Source organism: Orbicella faveolata, unplaced genomic scaffold (assembly GCF_042242905.1).
Source record: "Orbicella faveolata isolate gen_17 unplaced genomic scaffold, um_ofav_v1 contig_26, whole genome shotgun sequence".
Classification (NCBI taxonomy): domain Eukaryota; kingdom Metazoa; phylum Cnidaria; class Anthozoa; order Scleractinia; family Merulinidae; genus Orbicella; species Orbicella faveolata.
Genome location: NW_028301554.1, coordinates 7,827,746 through 7,854,092, shown reverse-complemented (window position 1 = coordinate 7,854,092; position 26,347 = coordinate 7,827,746). Strand labels below are relative to the sequence as shown.

The following is a 26,347-nucleotide window of genomic DNA, read 5'->3' as shown; positions in this document are numbered from 1 at the left end:
TTATTTCCTCTGAAAGTGCTGAATCATTGGGAATAAATGGATCTTTACCAGAGGTACATTATCACTGCAGAGGTCAAATTTAAGTGCTTCGGTGTTGAACGCACAATCGAATATCGCATCAGCTTATATGAGTATTATGATTACATGCCCGGCTGGTTAGCTTATTCTAGCTCATTGTTTGAACATAATACAAAGTGATATTGAGATGGTTTCCTGTCATCCAAATAAACATTTGCGTTTACGTAAAAATATACAATGTTGTTAACAGCGTCAGGAAATGTAAGCGAAACCAAACTATTTTATTCTAGTATTTTCTTCATAACGCATAACATTATTACATATCGACAAATAACTAAGTTTGGGTTTAGAAGCTGTTTGTTTTGCGCTCAGTTTCTAAGTTCGTGACAGAAATAATTCCTGCAAAACCTTGATTCCGTGCTTAATATCAAAGAGGTATAGTTCATACGACAACTTAAAATGTTACGTAACGTGTTATTCTCTTTAACATTTATTCAACGGAAGGGTGCACATCAGCCGATATTTAGGCAACGTGGCTAAAACACGAAAGGAAATAAATTCAACACATCCGCTTGATGCTTTCCACGTTTTAATCTTCTGCTGAACGTTCGTTGGGTTACATCTCTACGTGAGAGCAGTTCAAAATGTTTCGAATTTTAAGCGCGGTTTTCGTTGTGTTGCTCTCTGTTTGTACTTTCAAGGTGTCCGCGGACAGGGATGTACTCCCACAATTGCGCAAACGTTTACGTTTAAAAGACGTGTTGTCACCTCAAGAACATTACAAACTCAACGAACATAATACAGATTTCGACCACGACGCTTTTCTTGGCAGAGATGTAGCCCTTGAATGGAAAAAGCTACCCACTGCTGAAGTGAAGGAGAAACTAAGGTCAGTAGCCTTTTGATTCAGTGCTTTTTATAACTGTTAAAACCTTATTTAAACTTATTTAACTTACTGTCAAGCACTGTGAATTACAGCATTTAGGAGAACGATGGATACTCGATCTTTTGTTAATGAATCGCCGAAAACTAGTATACATCTAATATTCACTTAAACACTTCTAAAACTCTTAAGAACGCGTGTGGCGAAAGCGCATGAAAACTGATTTCGTTAATGTTTTTATTCAGTAAAACCTTGACAATTTTTTTGTGGCGTGATGCGAAGAAACTTTACGTCTGTTACGAACCACTGCGTAACCGCGTTGACGTCATGTTTGTTCATTGTTTACTTAAAAATACCGCAAATTAACAAGTCTGACTTAATATTCCTGCATCGATATTGTAACTGAGTGTTGTTAATTTTGACTTCTCTTTTATCAAATGTTGTACGATTAAAACGAACGAATTAGGTCGTAATATATGAACTATTTATTATTGGAACTATTTAAGAAGTCAAATTTTGAAGCACATCATAAACTTTCTCACAAGCTACGCACATCTTATATACGACAGAGCGATTTTCGTTTGACCTAGAAATAGAGTTGCCTGGTTCCTGTACGTCTTTCCTCCAGGCCTTCACGTTCGATAGGTCAGTTCCGTGTTGCCTTTAGCCTCTGCGTCAAAACAAGTCTGTGCGTGAGTCTTCCAGCTCATTAGGAAAATGTTTTTCGCTTACAGGTTTATTTTCATCCCAGTCAAACTCATTTTTATATGAAAGGTTTTGCCCAAAGACTCGTTTTGAAACAGAGGTACAAGGCAACTCGGAAGTCGGTGACACCTGAAATCGATTGGCCGCGGCGAAATATCGAGGCCTGGGAACTAGGCAAGAGTTAGCCTACTAACAGTCGGCTTTTTTTCCTGAAATCCCCGCCGCTCACCGCTCGATCGCATTCGTGTCGGCGAACGCTAGAAAAAGAAAAAGACTGCTTTTCAGCATTTTTATGGTTAGGTCAGTTAAGCCGTGCTCTCTCCGTGTACGAATATTTTTAGCAGGAATATGCGCAAAGCGTAGTTTGATCATCAATTACTAGCCGATGAAACAAGTCGGGAACATTTAAAGCATTTATTGAAATCGCTCTAAATACAAACCAAGTTGTTTTCTTGACTTCAGCCAACAGAATGAAGGTGACACACGCTCATTCGAGGACGTTCAACGACTTCATACACGTTTTCCCGCGTTATCATTAGTTTTAGCTTTTCTCGACTTCCTTTTCTCACCCTTGATATCAAATATGTTTTCCAAACTTTTGTCCCGGTTATTCATTTTCCCGCGCTCGTCACCTGATGTGTCTTTCTGCGCATGTCATCGTTGCATTTTCTCGTCCGTGTCAATCTCGTTCCCAAAGCCTTCGTTATCCTTATCCAGCTGAACAGGAACCGCTGGACAAGGGTAACGCAATCTCTGGGAACTCGATTGTGCCCCTGTGAACTGATGCATATTCTCCCGCGCTCGTCACCAGGTCTTTCTATTCAGATGTCTACTCTATTTTTCCCTAAACAGGGCACTGTTCCCTAAGATAGACATCGATAATGACAACCAAGTGTCAATGACTGAACTTAATGGCTGGCTTGAACAGCACATGAAAAAACACGTGCTGCACGGGACCGATGTGAGACTGAGCGAATTGGACGCGAATGAGGATGGCAAGGTATCATGGCAAGAGTACAGGGCAGTGGAATTCCCGCCATCTCTAGAAAAAGGTTAGAAATAAGTCTCGTTGTGAGCAATTTCAATACGATACATTCTCAAGCCGTTAACGAGTAATTAATTGATATGAGAATTAAATTAAATTGAAATAATCATGTTACAGGTTTGTCCGGCCCAGTCCTAACAGAGCTGAGGGAAATAATTTTGAGAGACAAAAGACGATTCGAATTTGCCGATACGGATGGCGACAAACTGCTATCGCGAGAAGAACTCACACTTTTCTTGCATCCTGAAGAGTCAAAGAGGATGACGTCATACCTTGTTAAGGTAATTATCACGTGACATTTAGATATGGCTGGAAGGGGACGACACCGGGCTAAAACGAAGTCGATGAACTGTGGGATGTTTGGCTGAACTTTTAGTAAATTTAGCCTTAGCTCGATTTTTGCTTGAACCGTTTCTCTAAACCTGTATCAGAAGAAGCACTGATATCAGATGGAAATAGTGAAGCAGTCAAACTTTCCACACATTATTATTTTACTGGGGTAGTAAATTTTCTGGCAAACTGTCAAAAAAAAAAACTATCAAAAAGGTACATTCTGTTCACCCTCATGGGATATTTACACATGGCGTCACGGCGGCCATATTGATGCAACGCCGATCCCAGGCTCCCTCTCCTTGCCTGTCTTGACAAGGGAGGCAAAGGAGGGAGGGCCTGAGATCGAGGCTGATATTGGTGATCTCAAAACAACGAAGTTTCTGTCCTTTCCAAGACGAGATCCTTATGTAAAAATTCCCTTTAGTTTGGGAACACTAATTTGGCGGCCATGAAAACATAATAGCTTATTCTTTCTTTGAGTACTGTCTTCCTTGTTGTATGAATAAGACATGAATTGCTTCGATCTTACAGGAAAACCTGGATATCTTTGACAGAGACAATGACGGCAAAGTTTCCCTTGAGGAATACCTCGGTATGTTAAGAGAGAAACTTGTTTCTAATGGCGATGATTTCATCGTTTCCTTGACAACCAACAAGGCATTTTGTTGAAATATATCAGGACACCGATTGAGCACAAAGTAAACAACAAATAAGCTCTTTCAAAACAATATTTCCAGTTGACAGCAGAAATTTATCCCTTCCCTCCCCACTCCCGGGAGAAACATCTATGAAGTCGCCGTCTCCCAGCTAGGAAGAAGGTAACCGAAATATAAAATAACAGCATTGCCTGGAAGCCGGGTGTAGCACGAGGTCTAAAATTACAACTTCAGTGGGGAGGGCAGAGTATGACAATGAAATCTCCTTGTACAAGCGCCAGTCTTATCTTTTATCCCGTGAAGCCATTCGGCGAAAAAAATTTTTCCTGCAAAAACAACTCCCAGCTCTTCCAATTACTCGTATTTCCAAATCAGCGAAACTCTTTTTGGAACTTTCTTGGCGGGAAAATTAGCATTAAATTGTTGACTTCATAATTTGTTTAACCGGGGGCTGGTTTTCCTTGCTCAGGGGGTGCAGGCCATTGTGTTGTGTTCTTGGGCAAGACACTTTACTCTCACGGTGACTCACTCCACCCAGGTGTATAAATGTTCACTAAGAAATCGTTTGCGCAACCTCACGAAATGCTGCGGGGGAGGGGAGGGCAAACTCTGTGATGCAGTGGGGGAGCATAACTCTTTGTCACTGCATGGAACGAAAAGCGAAGTAGGACCCCAGGCGAAAAATGTATTCCTAGGGAATTGTTATGCTCTCAATAATCAACTCGAGCCAAGAGAAAATCAAGGCGTGTAACTTGATCTTCTCTTGCTTGGACTAAATAATTTGCTTGATGCCTCAGCTCTGATTGCACGTACAAGTGCAGACATTTTTATATCTTTTTGCTTTAAGCGTCACGACTTGAAGCTTGTTCATATTTTATTGTTTCTTTATTGTCATAACAGCGACAGAAACGCAAGCGTTAAGTGAGAGCAGCCGAAAGAGGATAGCAAAGAGCTTTAAGGAGGAGTTGGATAAGAACCAAGATGGATACATTGATCAGGTGTGTGTTGTAAAATTTGCCTTTTAGCATAATATCCTTAAAGGAGCTTAGTCACGGCATTTTGAGTGATCTTAACCACGTACAAAGTTACCCTTAAATTGAAGAAAACCTGAAACTAATAGTTTACTAAGATAGAAAAACACCAAATAGATGATAATAAACCATAAAGGTTCAAGGATGGTTTAGGATGGAGAAGATTAACACGGATTACAAACGACGAACTTGAAATATTCAGATTAAATTTTCCAAGATGAGCAAGCCGTGACGTAGCTCCTTTGAGCCTGGTTTTCACTAGCGACGCAAGCACAAGCGCAAGCACAGACGCAAACAATAGGGATGACCCAAGTGAAAACGAAATTCGACTCAAGCTCATCCGAACCTTCCAAGGCGCGAGGTAAACTGGACCCAGTATTTTCATTGGCCAAACATAACCACGTGTGGTAAATATCCTTGTGCCTGTGTCATGCCTGAGCGATATTTCGTTTTCACTTGTTGCAGCGCAAACGCAAGCATAAGCGCAAGCACAAGAAAATTAAAAAGAAAAATTTTGACCCTTGTGCTTGTGCTTGCGCTTGTGCTTATGCCTGCGTCAAGGCCGTTTTCATGGTGAAATAAGAATTATTGTGTTTGCGCTTGTGCTTGAGTCGCAAGTGAAAACCAGGCTTTAAGCACCGCCAATTGACTCCACCTCTATCACTCCCGGCCGATTCCTCCCTGGTGAAACGACAAACCGCCCGAGAGCATTGGAGTGGCTATGTGCGCACGCTGCATATCCTTGAATCCCGGGAAGGAGGAGGTGAAAAAAAAATGCTGCTTTAAACTCTCAGAGGTTGAAATCGTATTTGATACCACTTAGAGCATTCCATTGAAAATTTCTTTAGCTGCCATTAACGAATCCTGAGCCAATGGCCAAGAAATTATTTTTGCGCTTAAAGTTTCAGGTTATTTTAGGAAATTCTAAAAATCGCAGTGGGGGCGTGTTGGCCTCATGGTTCGTACGCTCGTCTCCGGATCGCGCGGTCCGGGTTCGAGCCCTGGCCGGGGACATTGTGTTGTGTTTTTAGGCAGGACACTTTACTCTCACAGTGACTCTCTCCACATACGTGTACAAATGGGTACCAGCGAATTAAATGCTGGGGGTAACCCTGCAATGGACTAGCATCCCATCCAGGGGGGAGTAGAAATACTCCTAGTCGCTTAGTGCTACAGAAACCGGGATAGGCTCCGGCCTGATGGGCCACTTGGCTCGTATGCAGACTTTACCTACCTTAACCTAAAAAATTCCAGACAGGAATAGAATGGGTCTTTTTACTGTGGACATTATTTTCGTAAGGAGCCTTATTGTTGTTCTTATTTGCGCTCTTTTAGAAAGAGATGAGACATTGGATCCTTCCCGGGGTAGCTGAGGACCCCATTCAAGCCGAAGCCGATCATCTCATGAAACTGGGAGACGAGAATGAGGTAACCTGTCAGTCTAATGAGTAACTCTGAATAAAAGAGCTTGGTTGACAACTGAGAAGAAAAACGGTGTTTAAGTTATTTAGGACAGTACAATATTCGCTCTACTTTTACTGCATTCAATTTCGCAATTAGCCAATCAGAAGCCGTGTCTACGGTCTTGATATCCTGTGATATCGTCAGTGACCTGCATGATATGGCTACGATATCATGCTCACCTGGCCGTATTTGGGTGCGATCAATACCTAATCGTACTCGATCGACTAGGTCCCGCCAAAATACGGACCATGGCTCGACCAAACTCGCTTGATATGCCGCCGAAGCGAACCAAAAAGGTATGATTAGGTATAAATATCAAATCACTGACCTGATATGGCAGGAGTTGTGGCCGAATATGGATACCGTAAATAACTAATTGTGCCGTTGCTTGGTATGCTTCGGCGGCATATCAGGCTGGTTTCAAATTAGTCTCGTCATGGGTATTTACGTTATACTGCGTCTTACTAAAATTCAAACCATGGCTCGAAAAAATCCACTTGATATGCCGCCGAAGCGAAAGGAAAACCTACAATTAGGTATATTTACAATGCCTTGTCATGCTTTGAATGTTATTTTCTGTTGTTCTCTAAAATGCTCGTCACAAATTTAACATTGCAATGCATGCATCGCTAAGTTTCGCAAGTTTTCCGAAGTGTACATTTATCACGTTAGATCGTCCATTGCTTTGCACAGATGAGTTATTCTTTTCGGTGCAATCTTTCGACAAGCTGCAATGTTTCTTTGTAATTCTTGTTTTTTATTCTTTGTTTCTTTTACGACGTAAATTTAGTGAGTATTGGAAAACTACATTTTCACTATTTCTACTCTATTTTTACAACTCTTTTGTTCTTTTCTCCATAGGATGAGATGTTATCGGTGGAGGAAATTGTCAAGCGCCACGGACTTTTTGCTGGAAGCCGCGTCACAAAATATGGAGATCTTCTTAAAGAAGAGTTATAAACTACAAAGCGTATACAGAATGTCAGTTAAAACACTGAAAATTGTCAGTTCAGTTACGTACTTTGACAACTTTTGTCACATTTAATCTGCATATCGAGTCTTTTTTAAATAAACTTAATGGTTAACCAGATTTGGAACAGACTTTCCGAATCCTAAGAGCATTTTGTAATCGTTTTCAGACCACTCAGCGACATGTTTATTTATGGAATAAAATGCACTCTGTACATTGCTTAGTAAGTAACAACTTTATTTTTCGAGGGTAGTACAAGACAGTAAAAACTGATAAACCAGTGGCCCTCAATCTAAATTACAAATGTTAATAATACTAAGATAAATACAGCAAATTAACAGTTAAAAGTACTAGAAATTAAGAAAAAAGTATATCAATTTAAATTTTTAGATAAAAAAAAAGACACGAAAATAGGCTAAACAAATATTTTTCAAGAGCAATTTTGAAGCCGTTAACGGTGTCGTTCTTTCGTGCATCGAGTGAAATCACATTTCAAAGCTTAACCTCACGAACTTGAAAAGTACGCCCCCACCCCCTCCCCCCCCCTTCAGTTTCTCTATTATAACGCGGACACGCCAGATTATACATTCCATAGCGGCTAGCTCCGGTGACACTCCTGGTATCTGCATTTCTGGGTAATAGGTTCGTTATGTAGCTTGGACAGTCTTGTTCGTTTTTTATGCGCCTAAATATTAAACTACTCTTTTGAAGATTTACTTCATTCTTCAGTAGCAGCCAGTCAAGCCGGCTAAAAAGCTCCGCGCTCCTTTTACTAAAATCTGCGTCAAGAATAACACGAGCTGTACGCTTTTGCAGTTTAAAAACACGTTTCACGTTCTCTTCCGTCGCCGTGGTCCATACGCAAGATCCATACAACATTATAGGCTCAATCAAAGCATTAAAATATAGCTTGTGCTCTGCAAGGGGCAAGTTACGCTTAATCTTCTTAAGTGTAGCAATCCTTTGTGACACCTTTTTGCAAAGGTCGTCGATATGTTCAGTGGAATTCAGTTGGCTGTCTAATTTTACTCCTAAGAACTTCTGTGAAGTGACTTGCTCAATCTCGCTACCGTTACACATGCAATTTTGAGGGCCTTGTCTGGTATTTTCTTTTCCAAGCGCTAGCCAGTTACAAAAAGAGTTTTTTTTTTTCTTCTGTTAAAAAAGCTAATCCGCTTTTCTATTCCCGCTATTTTGGAGTAGCTGAAGAACAATGGCGCGAAATAAAGTTTTAGTTTGACCGAGAGAATTCCCAGTCTTTTCAAAATGGCGGGAAAATCCGCAAACCAATGGAACAGGCCTTTTGCAGCAGTTTGTCACGTGAACGATAATTCCTTTACTCTAAACTACAGCTTCAAAGCTAAATGAATTTCAGAACTGGAAAGAGCTTGTTTAAAATAACCAGAACAGCAATTTTCAGACCAATGCCGTGTCAGATTGAGGTTTACTGACGATTTAAATATAGCGAAAATTAGAAGGTTTCGTATGAGGAGGAGTGGAGGCGCGAGGGCCTCATGGTTAGTGCGCTCGTCCCCGGATCGAGCGGTCCCTGACCGGGGACACTGTGTTGTGTTCTTGGGCAAGACACTTAACTCTCACAGTGCCTCTCTCCACCCAGGAGTGTAAATGGGTACTGGCGAATTGTTGGGGAAACCTAACAAATTGCGGGGGGGGGGGGGGGGGGGGTGACCTGCGATGGACTAGCATCCCATCCAGGGGGAGTAGAAATACTCCTAGCCGCTTCATGCTACAGAAACCGGGATAAGCTCCGGCAGCTATGAGCCAGTCGGCTCCAAGGCTCCACTTTTGTATGGAAGCGAAGAAAGCTTTTCCGTTATTAATCACTACAATGGGAAGCTGCTGGCATATAACTATCGGAGATAGAAAGAGTAGTAAAATATCGGGGAGAATGGAAAATTCTAGGCTCTCAGACCAAAAGGCAAAGATTTTGTGGCAGCTTGAAAACTTACAAAATTCCAAGGATTTTGGCTTCCCCCTTATAAATTCTGCTAACCTCAAACGCCCACAACAATTCCCTCGTAAAGGATATTAACCTGAAAATTTGCATGTAAGCTTATTTGTGAATATTTTTTCCATTTCTGATGACATTATGCTCTACTAATGACTAAATTTGTTCTTGAAAAGCACGTCACGTGACCAGCCGTCGCAAAAAAATAAAATAAAATAAAATAAATAAAAAAAAAAAAACCCGAAAAAAGACTTGAAGGGAAACTCGCGGAATTCAAAGGAAATTATGCTTGTAGGGAGGAATAAACGTTTTTCCTGAAACACTGAAACCTTTGTGACGTTATTTTAAGCATGATATTGTTATTCACATAAAACGGCTTGAAACCGAGTAACTCGGCTTGACCAAGGTTAGCGAAATACTCGCTGACCGTAACGACGTCATTTCCTTTCGGTGGCCCAGAATGTGTTTCCTTTTCCGTCAGCTTGCCAGGAACGTCACTTCAATCACCACTTTTGTTGTTGTTTTTGTTGTTGTTTTTGTTTCTTATTTTGTCAAAATAGAAGGCGAATCAAACTTCTCTCCCTTTTTCTTCCATTTATGAGTTGTCGCCATCTTGATTATTTGATTGCCAGAGAAGAATGGAGTCAAAGTTCGCCAGCTTCCCCTATTACTTTTGGTTCCTTTTGGCATCGACCAGTCAACCGAGAAGGGCTTCCTACGCCTTCGTTAGTATCTTGCGCAATGTATTCTTTGATAACATTTTGACTGTACTTGAGATAGAATTCCTGACACATCAATTCCTCGTCCCCTTTTCGCCCGTCATATAAGCTGGATTACGGTAGCTGAAGTTTAAACTTTGATTTGGCTCTCGCATGACCACTGGAGAGAAACGACTCTCTCGTTAAATATTTACTTATTCAAATTCTAAATACCGCGAATTGTATTTATATAAGCATACACGATAAAGTGACGCAGTGAAACGGAAAACCAGTGATAAAATTCCGGCCCTAAGGGAGAGGTCTAGATAAGGTCATAACGAATGACTCACCGTGAAATATCATTAAAGCTGGTTAGAGAATTGCCTTTATTATACGAAAATGGATGCAAGAGTTTCATCATATGTCCTCTCAAAGGAAAACAACAATCATACTTCATGTAAACTTTGCAACAAAGTCGACAGCAACAATGTCAAAATACTCAACTGTCTGCATGTGTTTTGTGAAGCATGTCTCAAGAAGTTTCTTGTCGAGAACTCTGTCATTTGCCCGCAATGCGGTCGCAGAATGCGACTTGGAGATCAAGGAATTAACGGACTGCCATCTCACGAGTTCTATGATCGAGTGAAAGACATACGAAACTGTGATCAGTGGATTCAACAGCGACGCGACGCCTTCTGTTGGGAGATGTAAACAAAAGCCCACTTACAACAGAAGATAGTGACTTGCTGTTTTCATAAATGAACTTGTCTCCATCGATAAATGGGAAATTTAACCGTAATTACCAAAGGAAATGCTTCATCTTCTGTACTTCAAACCGTTTTACGTACATGCAAAAGATGAAAGAATCAGTGACAGAAACAGCTGAAGCGAGAATTAGCATTGAACAAGCGACTTGCGTTACAAACTTGCGTGACGTTCGTTACAACAACAGCGCGAAAGCTTGGTTCTAATATTGTTCTCAAAATAATTCCCTCCTCACTCCGAAGTCTGCCGGCATTTTCAGTGCTTCTTTATCCATCGTAGAGTACAGATGTGTTTGCAACTTAAGCTAACAGGAGGCCATTAATCACTAAACTTGAGTGACCTCTGAGTCTTCAACTTTTATGAATAACAAAATCTGCTTACAAGTTCCGGTATAGTTTTCAAAAAGTATGGCTTCATACATCGCAAAACTGTCGTGTTGTCTTAAAGATAATTACGTGAAGCAGTGACAAACTAGATTTGAAAGAAAAAGTTAGATTTGACTCAAGAAACAAACTAAATACTGTATTAATGCATTCTGATCTGAATATGCTGTCTAGACAACGTCTGATCTTGTGATTTTACCGCCATAAAAACCCCATTAATAATCAACAATCATGTTTTTGTTAGCATCCGTACTTAATCTGTAAAGGCTATAAATTATTATTATTTTTGTTATATTATTTTATTATTTTTCTTGTAGCTACTAAGCTTTAATTCTAATCGTGCCTGTCTGATGTCTATCTATTAATTTGCACAGAGATTATCATCAGCACTGCTGTGTTCTATTGGAAATCCGCTTGTCTGATTGGTTCTTTCATCGTTTTCTATTCAAACAATAGAGTGTTTCTGTCGAGGAACTTTCGGCTGATAGTTGCCCTGAGGAAATTTGATGTTTTTAAAACAAACATTTACCGAGAAGAGGAGCTTCAAGAATTCAATTATCCATTTGTTTCTAAATGTTACTCCTAGGTTCGGGAAAACGAGAAAACGCGGCCATTTCGCAGACGACTAACAGCTACTACACGGTTACGGCTGATAGAGTACGATAGGTCAACCAATCAGATTGCAGCATCTACCGTTGTGAAGAGGTGGCCGTCGTAGAGAGGTTAGTGAATGTATGTACTGTTCGCACGTGACCAAACAGTGTGGCTGATGTAGGAAGGCTTCGCTCTTCACTTTTTATATCTATTCTGTTGTAGATAGTGAGTAATTCAGCAGTGTGTGGTTGTTAACAGAATGGAAGCCGCTTCTTTGGGTTTTCGAAGTCTCGAGCTCATAATCTACTTGACAAATATAAGTACAGACTTAGAAAGCGATTTCCTTCGTGGCGTTTTCTAACAACCTTTAAGCGGGTTCGCTATAGCGTTGAAGAACCTAATTGTGTCATGAAAAATCATCTTGGTGCAAACACCACTGAAATTAACCCAACTTAAATTTTTGGAGTTGATTACAGCGGGAATTGATCACAGCATTTAAAATTGGAATTGCAATTGATTACAGCGTTTAAATCGTGACTCCAATCATTCAGTTTGTTATTTTGTAAAACCAGATTGCCCTGTTTCTCTCGCCAGCTGAACGGGGTCTGTGTTTTTCTTAACGTATCCCACAAGGCCTTGACGCCTGAGAGAGACATAGGATCAGCCTCAGTCGATTTACTCGGCAGAGCTATTGGGTTATGTGACCGTCGGTAAGTTCCAAAAGATCATACTCACGGCTTGTAAACGAACTGCCATATCTTTAATTTCGCTACATCTGATACACAAGTCTTTCCGTACCTTCCTTGCCTTAAGACTTCCGGCGTGTAGTTCAGAATTATCACAATCTTTGACGAAAGAACCGAGGCGAAAATAGTACATTTACAAACTGCCGAGGTTCGACCTTGTTCGGAACAGCAAAACTCATGTGCCTTTTTTTGTCACGTGACTCTACATCGAGGTAAAACTGGCGCCTAGTGCGCAATACCGCTGTTCAACTCAATGCGGTAGCATTTACAGGTTATGAAATATCTTTAATGCTACCCTTTCAGATACAATTAAAATTGTCAGCTACATCCGCTGTATTTCGATCCAAGGGAGAACCTTGACGTCAATCTATTATTGAAAGTCCGAGATTTTGAAAACAAATCCTCTGAAGCAATTGAGACCTTAAAAAGTTAAAAACAAATTAAGTCAAAATTTAATCACAGAAGCGACCCAGCTATTTCAAGAAACGAGATTTTCCGAACGTAAAAGAAAACTGAACTTAAAAAAAAATGGTATTGTGGTTCATCGAAACAAATTATAACCCACCAATATATACTATACCTACAAAAAAACTGGTGTTAATAAACGAGCTATTCAGGCTTGCCTGAAGGTTATTAAAAATAGATCTTATTCTGTGTAGACAGAGCCGCAGCAAATTATACTTTTACTAACCGCTTTTGTTTCAGTTCATTATAAATGAAGACGTTATTGACACCAATATGAAAGGAACTATGTTCCTGGGTAAACAAAGCTAATTTAACTAAGGAAGTGGCTAAGAGGTTAATTGTAGCTGTGGGTAATAAGATCTTTCACCTGCGAAAACTTTGGCATGATGCGTGAAAACTATTAAGGCAAAAATCAACAAATCTAAGTTAGAACTGAGCAAGGCTGTCGTGTGTTAAGTTCATTATCAATCTGAATATGAGTTATGGAATGATTCAATGAAACGGCTTATTTTGAAAAAAATGAAAAACTCGACGCTTTGCTGGAACATAGGCACATCATTTGAGGACTCTTCATACACTCTCTTGGCCTGGTTGAATACCATCTCCGGGATTTTATCCGTGGGAAGCAACTTATTAGTCTTGACAGCAATTTACAGCTTTTCTCCCTTAAGAAAGGTTTCTAGCTTTTTCATTGCCTCACTGGCCGTCGCTGATTTGCTGGTTGGTTTGCTCATGAATCCAGTTTATACTTCGATCTTCATCGTTAAAGCCACGGAAGATGATCAGCACCCTTTACGAGTCGCAGAACATTGGTTGTGGCTTCAAACGGTTATAACCTCAACCTTCACTCTGACAGCTGTTTCCATTGAGCGCTTCATCGCAGTGAAAGAGTGCTTGCGTTATTCCGAAATTGTCACAGTTAAGCGTTCTTGCTATTGCGTGGCGTCAATATGGGTTTTCTCTTTCTTTTACGCTTCCCAGCGTCTTGTTATCCACCGCGGTGAAGATCTCCCTTCGCTGTGGATTTGTACAACAGTTTTAACGGTTTTTCTGCCTTTCTTTGTCATCTTGTATTGTTACGTTTACATCTTCCAAGCCGCGCAAACGCAATGTCTTCGCATAGCCGCAGATAGCGTCATCAATTCACGTTATTACAAGGAAGTCTTGAAAAACAAGAAGGCTGCTTTAACTTTGTGTATTGTGATCGGTCTGTTCGCGTTTTTGTGGTCGCCAAGTCTCGCCCTCTCACTGTGGCATGTTTCAACTGCTGATCCCTCTGAAATACAGTGTATAGACTATCTGTGGTTTTGGGCGGCTTTTCTGTCATTTATCAGTTCGTTTTGTAATCCCTGGGTTTATGCAATTCGAACGAAACAGTTTCGAATGGGGTTTCTTAAAGTACTGCGTGTAAGGGCGCTGAAAGGACGGTCTCGATAGGGAGGATAGAATCCCAGTTATCTGGTTAATTTCGCGTCGATTTCTCGGGTTTCAGTCAAAGGAGCCACATCACGTTTAGCCTAAATTTCTCAAGTTTGTCGTCATTTGTAATCCGTGTTAATCTTCTCCATCCTAAACCATTCTTGTTTCTTTATGGTTTATTATCATATCTTTAGTGTTTTTCTATCCTATTAAACTATTATTTTCAGGTTTCTTCAATTTTTAAGGTAATTTTGTATATGTGGCCAAAATAGCTCAATAGCGTGACTGAACTCCTTTAAAATGTTAGCCCAGTTCTCCGCAGGGATCGGAAAGATCTGCAGATCTCAGATCTCAACATTCAGTTTAAAACACGTCATTCATTCCTGGTATTTAGAATGTTTGACAAATTCTCCGCTATCAGTTAAATGAAACATGTACAAACATATTCACAGTTTGAATTGCACTCGTGTTGTGACAACACAAATGAACAGCTACATGGATTAACAAAACTAACAATGCTTTTTTTGTTGACAATGAGTTAACTCTTAAGAGCCTTTTCATGCATGAAAAAGCCACTTTAAAACTGCCTTATAACGAAACTTTTGGAAAACATTACTTGCTCAATAAGTACAATTAAGACCGCAGAAAAAAAAAAAGATATATTGGAGTATACTTACTCTTAATACTAAAACAAAGCATATATCAGTTTTAAATGAATTTAACATCAATACGATTTCTTGTCAGTGCCCTAAAACTCAATATACAGTTACTCGGCTAGGGTTAGAAGGTTGTAAGTAATGGTAATAGAGTGGAGTCCAATTCGGTCGGTTGTCATAAGAGTGATAACAAAATCGGACGACCGCGCAGCGGGAGTCCGATTTGTTTATCACAAGTATGATTACAGACCGAATTGGACGACACGAAGTCTTACTACCAATTAATCATAAAAATTACAATTTCCGAGAAAAGAAGAATAGCCAAGTTATGAAAGAAAGAGAAAATTGGCATTAAAATACCTACAAAGGAGATGTAAACGGCGCCACCGCGCCTCTTACCGGCAATTAGGCGCCAAATACACAAAAGCAAGCGCGCACGCACGCACGTAACTACAACTTTGAATGTGATTGGTTGATTTAAACTGCAACTTTGAATGTGATTGGCTTATTGAACTGTCCGATAACAAACTGTCCAATAACAAACTGTCCGATAACAACTTGGCAAGTGAATTAGTGGAAAATAGAAGTTTTTTAAACCAATCACAATCACAGAAATTGTAATTTTTATGATTACGCTAGTTATTTAAACTATTCATTTATCACTCACATGACAGAATGTAAAACTAGGAAATGAAAAACCAAAGAATCATAAGCTCTTGTAATAATACATAAGGGAAAGTAAAAGTACATTTCGCAAATGATTCACAGAACACAAGAACATGACTCACTCTTCTTGAACTTCAACCTACAAACAATGTTTCTCGTCGAAAAGCAAGGGAAGCCTATCTGATACAACGAGACCAAACACTGGCAACAGATGGAACCAACTGACCAAATGAACTTTGACAATTTCTTTTTATTTAATTTATTTTAGATTAAATTTTTTTTCCCGCTATATCTATATCACATATTTTATTAGATATCGCTCTTTATCACTGTCATTATTTTCTATCGTGTTTGACATTGTATATATTTATTAATCTTATCATCTTATATCTACGTGTAACTTCTACTAGTTAAGCATTAACTGCCATTGTAAACTGTAAATAGAATTCAAATTTTAGAGCCGTTATTTTAACTTGCGTTATAAGGGGATCTTTGTTTACAATATTTGCCTCAATAGCATAAGTAACTCAGTTAGTGAACAAGCTACAAAAATATCAGCTCTGAAAATTGAAATGGCAGAGCACAATTAACTGTCCCAAGGATTTTGAGCCCAACATATTGGATACTTTTTGTGCGACGCGGATTTAAAAACTAAAAATTTTACAAAGGTAGAATGCATGAGCTCATTAGCGCTTTCCCCACCCAGATATTGTCCAATTCCTCCTTGAATGTCACACCTAGAGTGCCAGAAATTTCACCAATTTGGTTTTATTTACACTTTGTGTGACTACTTGTGCGAAAATGTCTTAAGGAAGAAACCTGGCATACCAGTCAAGCAGTTAACGTTACGTGGCCACTCACTGTAAGTTTCCTTGCTCTAACTTTTGATATTCCATCTCGAATTTGTTCATGCTCTGTAATGCTAGTTTCCAGCAAAACTTGTAGATTTCCTGCTATCCTTTTTTTGCAACTGAAACCCGCAGATCTTAAGCGCGCAAAAGAGCATGGGAACGATTTAGATCATTTGGTGACGTCAAGCGTCCGAATTATGATGTCAGGGGTTGACAGGATGCAAACGCCTAGGTACTAGTTTGGAAAAGCTATTTGTTTCCAGTCTCTTCACCTTGAATTCACGTTATTCAGCGGTATAAAAACCGTTTTAACAGAAGGCACTTGAATTTAATGCATGCATTAGTGAACGCATACCAATTTCCAATTTACTTCATATAAAACAACACAAAGCATTTTAAAAATAAATAATAAATAAATGAACAAATACATTAAAAAAAGTGAACGATTTATTTGAAAAAATAACAGAAAACACTTTTCCGTAGTAACCAAATTTCGTTATATTTTTATTGCAATCAAGCCAGTTTTATATCACTTCCGTTGACCTAGAAGCGTACCCTTGCAAGGCACTATGCATGCAATTATAAAATTTAAAATCTTTGCATTGTACTGAAGTAATTTGCCCTTCCCTTATATCAATCGTAAAATGTACAAATTCCTCTTGAATATCACTTTATTTTACAGTTTCCACCTTAAGTTATTTTAATAGGCAAATCGACATGTTTCGGGATTAGGATATCACCATGACAACAAGGTTACACTAAAAACACTCGGTAATGGTGTATTTGAGAAACTTCAAACAAGATTGAGTTAAATGTACCTTCCCTTTATGAAAAAACCAGCAAAACATGACAAATGGCAAACGGGGCCAAATACTGTGCCCTAGGTTTAATTATTCAGATTTAAGTATTATAGGAAAACACCCTAATCCTCCATAGGTAAAAAGATGGCGGCTGTACATTTTACCACAATACCATGCGAGCCTAATACAGCCCGTAAAATACAAAAAAAGCTATATTTTTGCAGTATTTTTCCTTGTGCTAGCCACATTGTGTATTCTAGGTTTGAGGGTTTTAGAACGTTTCTTTGCGTTTTTATGAGCGTTGTCTAAGTTTCTGTGCGCTAAGAATTATGGGTAAATGTACCAGTCGCCATCTTTTTACCTACGGCGGATTGTGCTAGAGTTGTAATGAACGTAACAATTGAAACAAATGAGTTCGATTTATACATTTGTTGTTGTTGTTGTTTTTTTTACACTACTGACACTTCTTACAATACTAACATTACCTACAATACAGTACTTACATTACTTACAATTCTAATATCATTTACGACACTACTGCCATTACTTACAATACAACTAATGGAAGTTTCGTGCAAAAATTTTGAGAAATTAGAAATAACTCAAGAGCTGTATTCCAATGGAGAAATACAAATCGGTAGATTGAAAGCTTATGACATAACTCATGTTTCTATTGTAACAGATTCCTATTTAGACCTAAATGAGAAATGAGATCATTTAGGATTAGAAAGGTTGAATACAAATTAAGGATTTTTTAAGGTGTTAAGACTAGCCAACGCAACAAGTTCTCAATGACAGAGGTTTGTGAAACTGTTTATAATTCAGGTTTGGGTTAAAAGTGTGAGGAGCGTAGCAGTCAAATAGTTCGTAAAGAAGGAAATTACTTGTTTTCGATCCGATAGTTCAGGCGGCAATTAACTAATATCCTATTGTGATTATAAATACTAACCTCTCTTGAAATCGTAATTACATGTTGTTTCAGTTTTCCTTAAAATGATTTTTCCAATTCTGTGCTACATTGTAATTTTTTTTAGTTTAACCAGCTTTATCTCTATTCTGATTGATTATTGCAGTATGTTTCCCAGGCTTTGTTTTATTCTACCAAATAATAATCTAAAACTACATTAAAATTCCCAGACAAAGAAAATACAGCTGGAAATTCCCAGATACACCCCAAATTATCTCAAAATATGTTTCTATACGCAGACGTAAAAAGATAAATAATTTTAGCTTTACTAATTGTACTGCCATAGATTGTCAATGTTTCTTTAAATTGACATTTACTGTTCACATAGTTTATTCAAATAATGTCAACACAGTTTGTTATGTGTCAGCGAATTCGCTAAAAAGAAAACTGAAAAAAGAAATAAAACGGAAAAGATTTTACAGCGAAAAGAAGTTCGTAGACGCTGATTAATTTTGCTTTCATAAGCTCTGTGTTCAGTGTAACAGTACAAAAGCTCATGAAGTGCTGTAGTTTGTCAGGTTGGTTCCATTGCTCGTGCTGGGAACATGAATTTTTGGGACCCGAGGGCCTATTCGTTGTGTACGTTTTTTAAAGCATTTTGCTCTTTTCATTCCCAAAAAGATGTTCTTTATCTCGCTTCTAAAACTTCCATTATAATAGCCAAATATCAGAGGATTTAAAACTGAACTCGCTAATGACAATACATCAAATGTTGCCTCCAGTACATGAGATATCAATGGACCGTTGTCGAGTTCGGCCACTTCCTCTTCTTCGCTCTCAGCCCTCTCAAAGTTGTCTTCTTCAAAATTAAAAACTTCCATGGTTTTCATAACAAGCCTGGGACCCCAGGTAACAAGATATGTAAGGACAATTACCACCATCATCTTTACAGCTAACATCTTGGTCTTGTCCCTCTGTTTGTTTATCATCTTTCTACGAGCGCGACTCCATAAAACACTCACAACTTTACCGTACACGACTGCCATAAAAACCAAAGGAATTACAAATGAAAACAAAAGAAACACAGACCAAGAAATACGTGAAGGCGGGCCAGGCATATCGTAGCAGCTTGAAATTTTTTCCAAGGTTTCGTCGTCCACTTCAACTTCACGTGTTATGCTGTACAAAAATGGAGCTGAACACAGTAGACTGTAAGTCCATGACAATGCAATTACGTTTCGACTATGTTTCCAAGTGACTGTTCGAGCTCTAAAGGGATGAACAATATGGATGTAACGATCAAAGGCAAGTCCGGCCAGGACAGCAAATGTAACCGCTAAAGTGGCATATCTACAAAACTCTCCAATTTTACACGCGAAATCGCTCCTGGCAATAAGCTGGTCTTCTAGCAGATCTGGAACGGCCAAAATCCGAAATATAATGTCTGTAATGGCTAAATTGAGTAAATGAAAGTTGGCAAAGCTCCTCAAGTACTTTTTCTTACGTACCAGTATCCAACAAATCATGGCATTTTCGAAAATTCCGCAAATTATCAAAATCCCAATGATTGCAAAACGTGCACGAGAGATGTTGTCAGGAGTGGATCCGAATTCTTCAAATAAATACTCTTCGTCGAAATCAGGAAGATTTTCGTCGTCTGTGAAGTTCCAATCCATGATTAATCAGGCTTCCCTTTCAATCACCGTAAAAACGCTTGCTTGAAGATACAACTTTCCAAACGTAACATCTACACCAATATACACGGTGCACTGAAAGTCTACGAAAACTGTTTTGAAATATTAAAAAGAAAATTCTGCTTGGAAATCTTTCAAATCGGACAGAAGCGTTTGTAAAAGGCAAAATGTGGTTTGGTTTTTCAACGGGAATCGTTTTAACCAGCTGCTTGGTAAAAAGGTGTATTCAATGAGTAATAGAGGCAACTGTAGATGGCTTGACTTTCCGGCAATTCCAGCTTGACATTTGACGAAAACAGTGAAACTACGGATGAAAATTGAGCGACGTTTCGACCTTCAACGTCATCTTCAAGTGAAATTAGCATATATATAACATATATAAATTTAAAACATGGGAATACTAAAAGTGATAATACTAAGCAATAACAGAAAAATGACAAACAATAGCTCTAAAATATTCAAATGACTTCATTAAGACAAAGGAATATGTTAAAGCTTTAATTTCACGCCCAATTTGAAGTGTTATATGGAAATTCATGATAATTTTACGAGATAAGCGCCTAAACTTCAGTTTGTAAGTTTACTTGCCAAAGACGAGTCCAGCGTTTTCGTTGCACTTTGTAAATGTCATACAAGTAGGAAAACAAAACAAGAAAATTTAAGCCGAACACATATAGTGATCTCACTAAAAAAGTTAACGTTAAAAAGCAACGACGTTTCGACCGTTCGACGGTCATTTTTAACTTGAAAAGTAAAATTTTTGCATGCGCCCAAATATATACAATCGATTATAAGAATACTAATGGACACTGACTAAAACTCTGAAATATGTACATAGACACAATACAAGAAATAATTAAGTAAATAGCTTCGTGCCGATCGAGTCACTCTGTCTGTTCAATTTTGGTTGAAGTTTACGAATAAAAAGCATTTCAAAAATCAAACAGTCGAGTTAACTCTGACATTCTTTCAAAATCCTGAAATTACTTCCAATGGTCTCTGGATCCTTTCCGTGCTCATCCTTTACGCTCCGGGGGGGAGGGCACTGCCATATATGGGCTATATAGGTATGTGCCGCTGTGAAGGGTATGGTTTTCAAGCAGTTTACTCTAGGATAGGGTATATAAATCAGCGCGTTTGGGTCTAGAAAAGGCTATCATTTTTCACAAAACTGACTAGTTGGTTGAAGATTTTATCCAGACTAAGGAAAGCAGGAATTTCCACTCAAAAATATAAAGAAATCAAATCGGCAAGTTTAAATTTACTCAAATCAGCCTCAACAGTGTCGATAGATGGGGGAACTTGGGGAGTTTACTCTAGTATGGGGTAGCAAAATTCAGCTGATCTAGCTCTGGTATAGGGCAAGGGTTCCAGAGTCCCAGCGGCACATCCCCACCCAGACATTCCCAAAGTACCCCCCCCCCGGCCTTTACATAATTGCCGATTGTCGATCGCTTATGTTCCTCCACACGTTGATGTAGGTGTCGACTCGTGAAGCCGACATGGTCTGCATCGCGCAGACCACACTTTTAATAATAAACAACGTTTTGTTGATTCACAATTGTTCCTTTGGTTTGAATTGTCCTTTGATCAGTTGTGACTTGTGTAAACAAGCTGCACAACGGAATCAATCTTTCGACTGAGATCACCGAGTTGGTGTCTTACCGCATTCGCCGATTTCTGGTCTTTGAACGGTGAGACAATTCTGATGGAGCATCTTGTTCATCGGATACTTGTTGTTTAAAACACACATTCTCAGTAACTTTCATTTCAATAAAATGTCTGATGGTGTTCTCTACGAGGGTTACGACACCCTTAGCAAAATGCCCGATGCTTCATCTGCCTCTGAATTGTTGTTAACACTGAATGAAATCCACCCCTCACTCAGCTTCACAATTGAACTCGAAGACAACGGAAAGCTTCCCTTTCTTGGAATGGTGATTATCAGAAATGGTCCCTGATTAGATACGAAGGTCTACGTGAAACCGACCGATACTGGGCTTTTACTGCATTACCAAAGCCATGCTGACGTAAGGTATAGACATTGTCTACTGAAGACAATGTTAAACCGTGCGTTCAAACTCTCCTCGAATTGGCGGTTCTTCCATCAAGAATGTGAACGTCTTAAAATGGTTTTTGCTCGCCTGCATTTTCCCAAAACCCTCGCAGAGAACACCACCAGACATTTTATTGAAATGAAAGTTACTGAGAATGTGTGTTTTAAACAACAAGTATGCGATGAACAAGATGCTCCCATCAGAATTGTCTTACCGTTCAAAGACCAGAAATCGGCGAATGCGGTAAGACGCCAACTCGGTGATCTCAGCCAAAAGATTGATGCCGTTGTCCAGCCTGTTTACACAAGTCAGAAGATCAAAGGACAATTCAGACCAAAGGAACATAAACCTCCAATTGTGAATCAACAAAACGTTGTTTATTATTAAAAGTGTGGTCTGTGCGATGCAGACTATGTCGGCTTCACGAGTCGACACCTACATCAACGTGTAGACGAACATAAGGGTTGTGTCCTGGTGTACCGGTACACAGCGGGAATAACCATTGTACTTCTTTCTTTACGAACCTTTGCTTAGCTGTTGAACATTGTTGGGTCTTTTGTATCGGTTCTTGTGAACCGGTACACGAGGACAGAACCAACATAAGTGATCAACAATCGCAGCAATCACGTAAAGGATGAGCACGGAAAGGATCCAGAGACCATTGGAAGCAATTTCAGGATTTTGCCAAAAAAAATGTCAGAGTTACCTCGACTATTTGATTTTTGAAATGCTTTTTATTCGTAAACTTCAACCAAAATTGAACAGATCGAGTGACTCGATCCGCGCGAAGCTATTTACTTAATTATTTCTTGTATTGTTTTCATGTAAATATTTCAGAGTTTTAAGTCAGGGTCTCATTAGCATTCTTATAATCGATTGTATATATTTGGGCGCATGCAAAAATTTTACTTTTCAACTTAAAAATGACCGTCGAACGGTCGAAACGTCGTTGCTTTTTAACGTTACTTTTTTTTAGTGAAATCCGTTTCTAAAAATTTGTTGATTCTAACATAATAGTGAAACATGTTAATTAAGAAATAGTAAACATGTACCGTGTTTCTATTTAAACAATAGAGTTTTTCTGTCAAGGAACTATCGGCTGATAGTTGCCCCGCGGAATTTGATGTTCTTAAAACAAATATTTGCCCGAGAAGCGAAACTTCGAGGTCAAATATGCTAGTTTTAAGAACATCAAATTTCCAAGGGACAACTATCAGACCGATAGTAAGTTCCGAGACATAGACACTTTACTGTCTTTATTGTTCACCACTAAATTTTCTTCCGCGCGCCAGTTCAAAAATAACATGGAAGTATTTTCAACTTTTTTAGATGAACGCAGTCAAAGCGAAATGAAAAATTTAAAAAGGAAAGTAAACAAAACCCACTTGATACAATTTCAATTGTTTATTTTTTTTTATAAAATCGCTTGTTTACAAGAAATTTTTCACGGACGAGTACTATCCATCCGGGTGTTTTCCCTGGACGGGCACCGTGGGCTGATAGTGTCTCTCCGCGAATAAACACTATCGCGTAACGTGATCAATTTAAACCAATAAGAATCGGAGAAAATTTAGTGGTGAACTATAACGAGTTATAGAAACACGAGTGGAAGTTTGGGAGAACGAGAAATGCTGTGGGAACACGAGCCGTAGGCGAGTGTTTCCACAGCTTTTTCGAGTTCTCCAAAACTTTCGCGAGTGTTTCTATAACTCGATAGAAACACGGAGGACATGCTTCCTATTTCTTTTAGAAAACACCGCGACGAAAAAAAAGGAAAACAACTTGTTAACTGTGATTATCAAAATGTAAATTCTCTCTACACGCGGCATCATTACCCCAAGAACTCGTGCTAGTTCTGTGTTTCTATTTAACAATTAGATTATGAGCTCAAGATTCCTATCACCTCATAGGAATCGAGAGCGAATAATCTAATTGTTTTAGTAGAATTCTTACTAAAATTAATAGCAAATAACGGTTTCCAGTTATTTCTTGAAGTATTTATTAAACTTTGCGCCTGAAAAAGATCGCTCGGATTGAATTGTCATTTAAAATTGAAGTTGTGTGCGCGCTTCAGTTTTTTCGATTATTTCAACCTTTTTAAAAGTCAAGAAACCGTAAATGTCCTTCGTTTCGACTTCTCACGTGACGTAGCTCCTTTAATTACCATTTGCATCAAAATTGTCCTCCAAATCTTTGGAAAACGAAAAAACGTCGATTTTTCGAAGACGACTTCCAGCCACTGCACACTAATGGCTGATAGTGTGCAATGACTCAGCCAATCAGATTGCAGCATTTGCTTCAGTGTACAGGTGGAATTCTACTAAAACTCGATAGAAACGCGGTACATGTTTTCTATTTCTTAAATGCTAATCAAAACAAAAGAGATAAGTTATATAATTCTGATGTGATGTGAATGTGAGTTTGAAATATAGTAAAAAAAAAATTCAGCCAAGTTTCTTAAATTTATCGAAAAGCAAAACTTTATAACCTGGGATAAATCTGGGAAAGAAAAGTTTTTAGGAACACCGAAAAATCTTGAAAATTATCCAAGGAAAAGCGAACCACCATCGGTACGTTATTTCAAACCAGGACCGTAGCTATAGCAACAGGCAGAGGCATATCACCTAGTCCAAAACGCAGGGATTTCGTTTCTCTGCCTCGGTTTTCCGTTTGGATTTTCGACCACATTTTGAGCAATTACAGCACTTCTTCAAGTCTTCTCTGAAAGACATGTTGTAATAACCAAATATTACTGGATTTAAAATTGAACTTGTAAAAGTAAAAAGATCTGTTATGTCATCAATGAGGAGTAACATTATGTAGTTTTTCTCCTCTTTAATGTTGTCTTCCCAAGAAATTTCCTCGCTTTCCCAATCAATCGGATACTGCAAAGATACAACCTCAAAAGCTTGTAGACAAATCCAAATAAGTTTCGGTCCCCAACTTATGAAATAGGCGACAACGATTACAATCATCATTTTCACAGCACGAAGTTTTGCTTCAGCTATTTTTGAATTGATTACTTTACTTCGAGATCGTCGCCAGAGCACTTTTAAAACCTTGCTGTATGCCACAGCCATTAAAACCAGAGGGTCTAAGAAAGCAAAAACAAGAAAAACACTTGAAGAGATTTGGAAAGGAACGCCTAAAGTCGAGAGGAACGCTCGTATTCTGTGTCAGCCGTAAGGTTCCAGTCATCTTTTATGTATGTCATGCTGTAAAGGAATGGCGAAGAACAAAATGCTCCGTAAAACCACGAAATAGTGACGGCATTTCGACTGTGTTTCCATGTGATGTATCTAGCTTTTAACGGGTGTACAATAAGGACATAGCGATCAAAAGCAATTCCCAACAGGAGCGTGAATGTAACAGCCAATGTTGTGTAGGTTCCAAACGCGCCAAGCTTGCAAACAGCATCACTTCCATGTTCCACGGCGGTATATTCAATGGTTAGCAACATTGGTGTGAGAGCAAGTCTGAAAATAATGTCAGTTATACCGAGATTGAAGAGATGAAAATTTGAAAAGTTCTTCAGATGTCGTTTCTGGCGAAGAAGAACGCCACAAACAATGCAGTTTGTAAACTATTATTTTCAGGTTTCTTCAATTTTTAAGATAATTTTGTATGTGGCCAAAAATAACTCAATAGCGTGACTGAACTCCTTTAAAATGTTAGTCCAGTTATCAGGCATCGGAAAGATCTGCAGATCTCAGATCTCAACATTCAGTTTAAAACACGTCATTCATTCCTGGTATTTAGAATGTTTGCCAAATTCTCAGCTATCAATTAATTAAACATGTACAAACATATCCACAGTTTGAACTGCACAACACAAATGAACAGCTACATGGATTAACAAAACTAACAACGTTTTTTTGCTGACCATGAGTTAACTCTTTAGAGCCTTTTCATGCATGAAAAAAGCCACTTTAAAACTGCCTTATAACGAAACTTTTGAAAAACATTACTTGCTCAATAAGTACAATTAAGACCGCAGAAAAAAACATGAACTGGAGTATATTTACTCTAAATACTACAACAAAGCGTATATCAGTTTTAAATGAATTTAACACGAATACGACTTCTTGTCAGAGCTCTAAAACTCAATGTACATTTACTCGGCTAGGGTTAGAAGGTTATAAGTAATGGTAATAGGACTGAGTGGAGTCCAATTCGGTCGGTTATCATAAGAGTGATAACAAAATCGGACGACCGCGCAACGGGAGTCCGTTTTGTTTATCACGAGTATGATTACAGACCGAATTGGACGACACGAAGTCTTACTACCAATTAATCATAAAAATTACAATTTCCGAGAAAAGAAGAATAGCCAAGTTATGAAAGAAAGAGAAAATTGGCATTAAAATACCTACAAAGGAGATGTAAACGGCGCCACCGCGCCTCTTACCGGCAATTAGGCGCCAAAAACACAAAAGCAAGCGCGCGCGCACGCACGTAACTACAACTTTGAATGTGATTGGTTGATTTAAACTGCAACTTTGAATGTGATTGGCTTATTGAACTGTCCGATAACAAACTGTCCAATAACAAACTGTCCGATAACAACTTGGC

General features: G+C 38.8%; 3 protein-coding genes and 2 pseudogenes across 4 annotated transcripts; 3 read left to right on the top strand and 2 right to left on the bottom strand.

Annotated features, from left to right (window-relative positions):
* The first annotated feature begins 559 nt into the window (after positions 1 to 559).
* Positions 560 to 7,328, top strand: LOC110059133 (calumenin-like). Its single transcript, XM_020765818.2, has 7 exons — positions 560 to 907; positions 2,459 to 2,658; positions 2,769 to 2,932; positions 3,516 to 3,576; positions 4,541 to 4,638; positions 6,007 to 6,099; positions 6,997 to 7,328. Exons 1-7 carry the CDS (start codon positions 663 to 665, stop codon positions 7,093 to 7,095), a joined length of 960 nt encoding a protein of 319 aa, XP_020621477.2. The 5' UTR covers positions 560 to 662; the 3' UTR covers positions 7,096 to 7,328.
* Positions 7,329 to 9,673: 2,345 nt separating this feature from the next.
* LOC110059517 (adenosine receptor A2b-like) lies at positions 9,674 to 15,955 on the top strand. Of its 2 annotated transcripts, none has more exons than XM_020766226.2 (2): positions 9,674 to 11,642; positions 12,109 to 15,955. In XM_020766226.2, the coding sequence occupies exon 2, from the start codon at positions 13,221 to 13,223 to the stop codon at positions 14,160 to 14,162; it is 942 nt and encodes a 313-aa protein (XP_020621885.1). In that variant the 5' UTR covers positions 9,674 to 11,642; positions 12,109 to 13,220; the 3' UTR covers positions 14,163 to 15,955. The 2 variants fall into 2 exon arrangements, with proteins under 2 accessions (XP_020621885.1, XP_020621876.1); XM_020766217.2 differs by having other exon boundaries at positions 9,674 to 12,209; positions 12,532 to 15,955.
* Positions 15,956 to 16,790: 835 nt separating this feature from the next.
* LOC149107982 (galanin receptor 2a-like) lies at positions 16,791 to 20,052 on the bottom strand. Its single transcript, XM_089295687.1, has one exon. The coding sequence runs from the start codon at positions 19,698 to 19,700 to the stop codon at positions 18,579 to 18,581; it is 1,122 nt and encodes a 373-aa protein (XP_089151813.1). The 5' UTR covers positions 19,701 to 20,052; the 3' UTR covers positions 16,791 to 18,578.
* Positions 20,053 to 20,058: 6 nt separating this feature from the next.
* LOC149107981 (uncharacterized) lies at positions 20,059 to 22,918 on the top strand (annotated as a pseudogene).
* A 1,296-nt stretch (positions 22,919 to 24,214) lies between these two features.
* On the bottom strand, positions 24,215 to 25,414 carry LOC149107980 (pyroglutamylated RF-amide peptide receptor-like; annotated as a pseudogene).
* Positions 25,415 to 26,347: the final 933 nt, after the last annotated feature.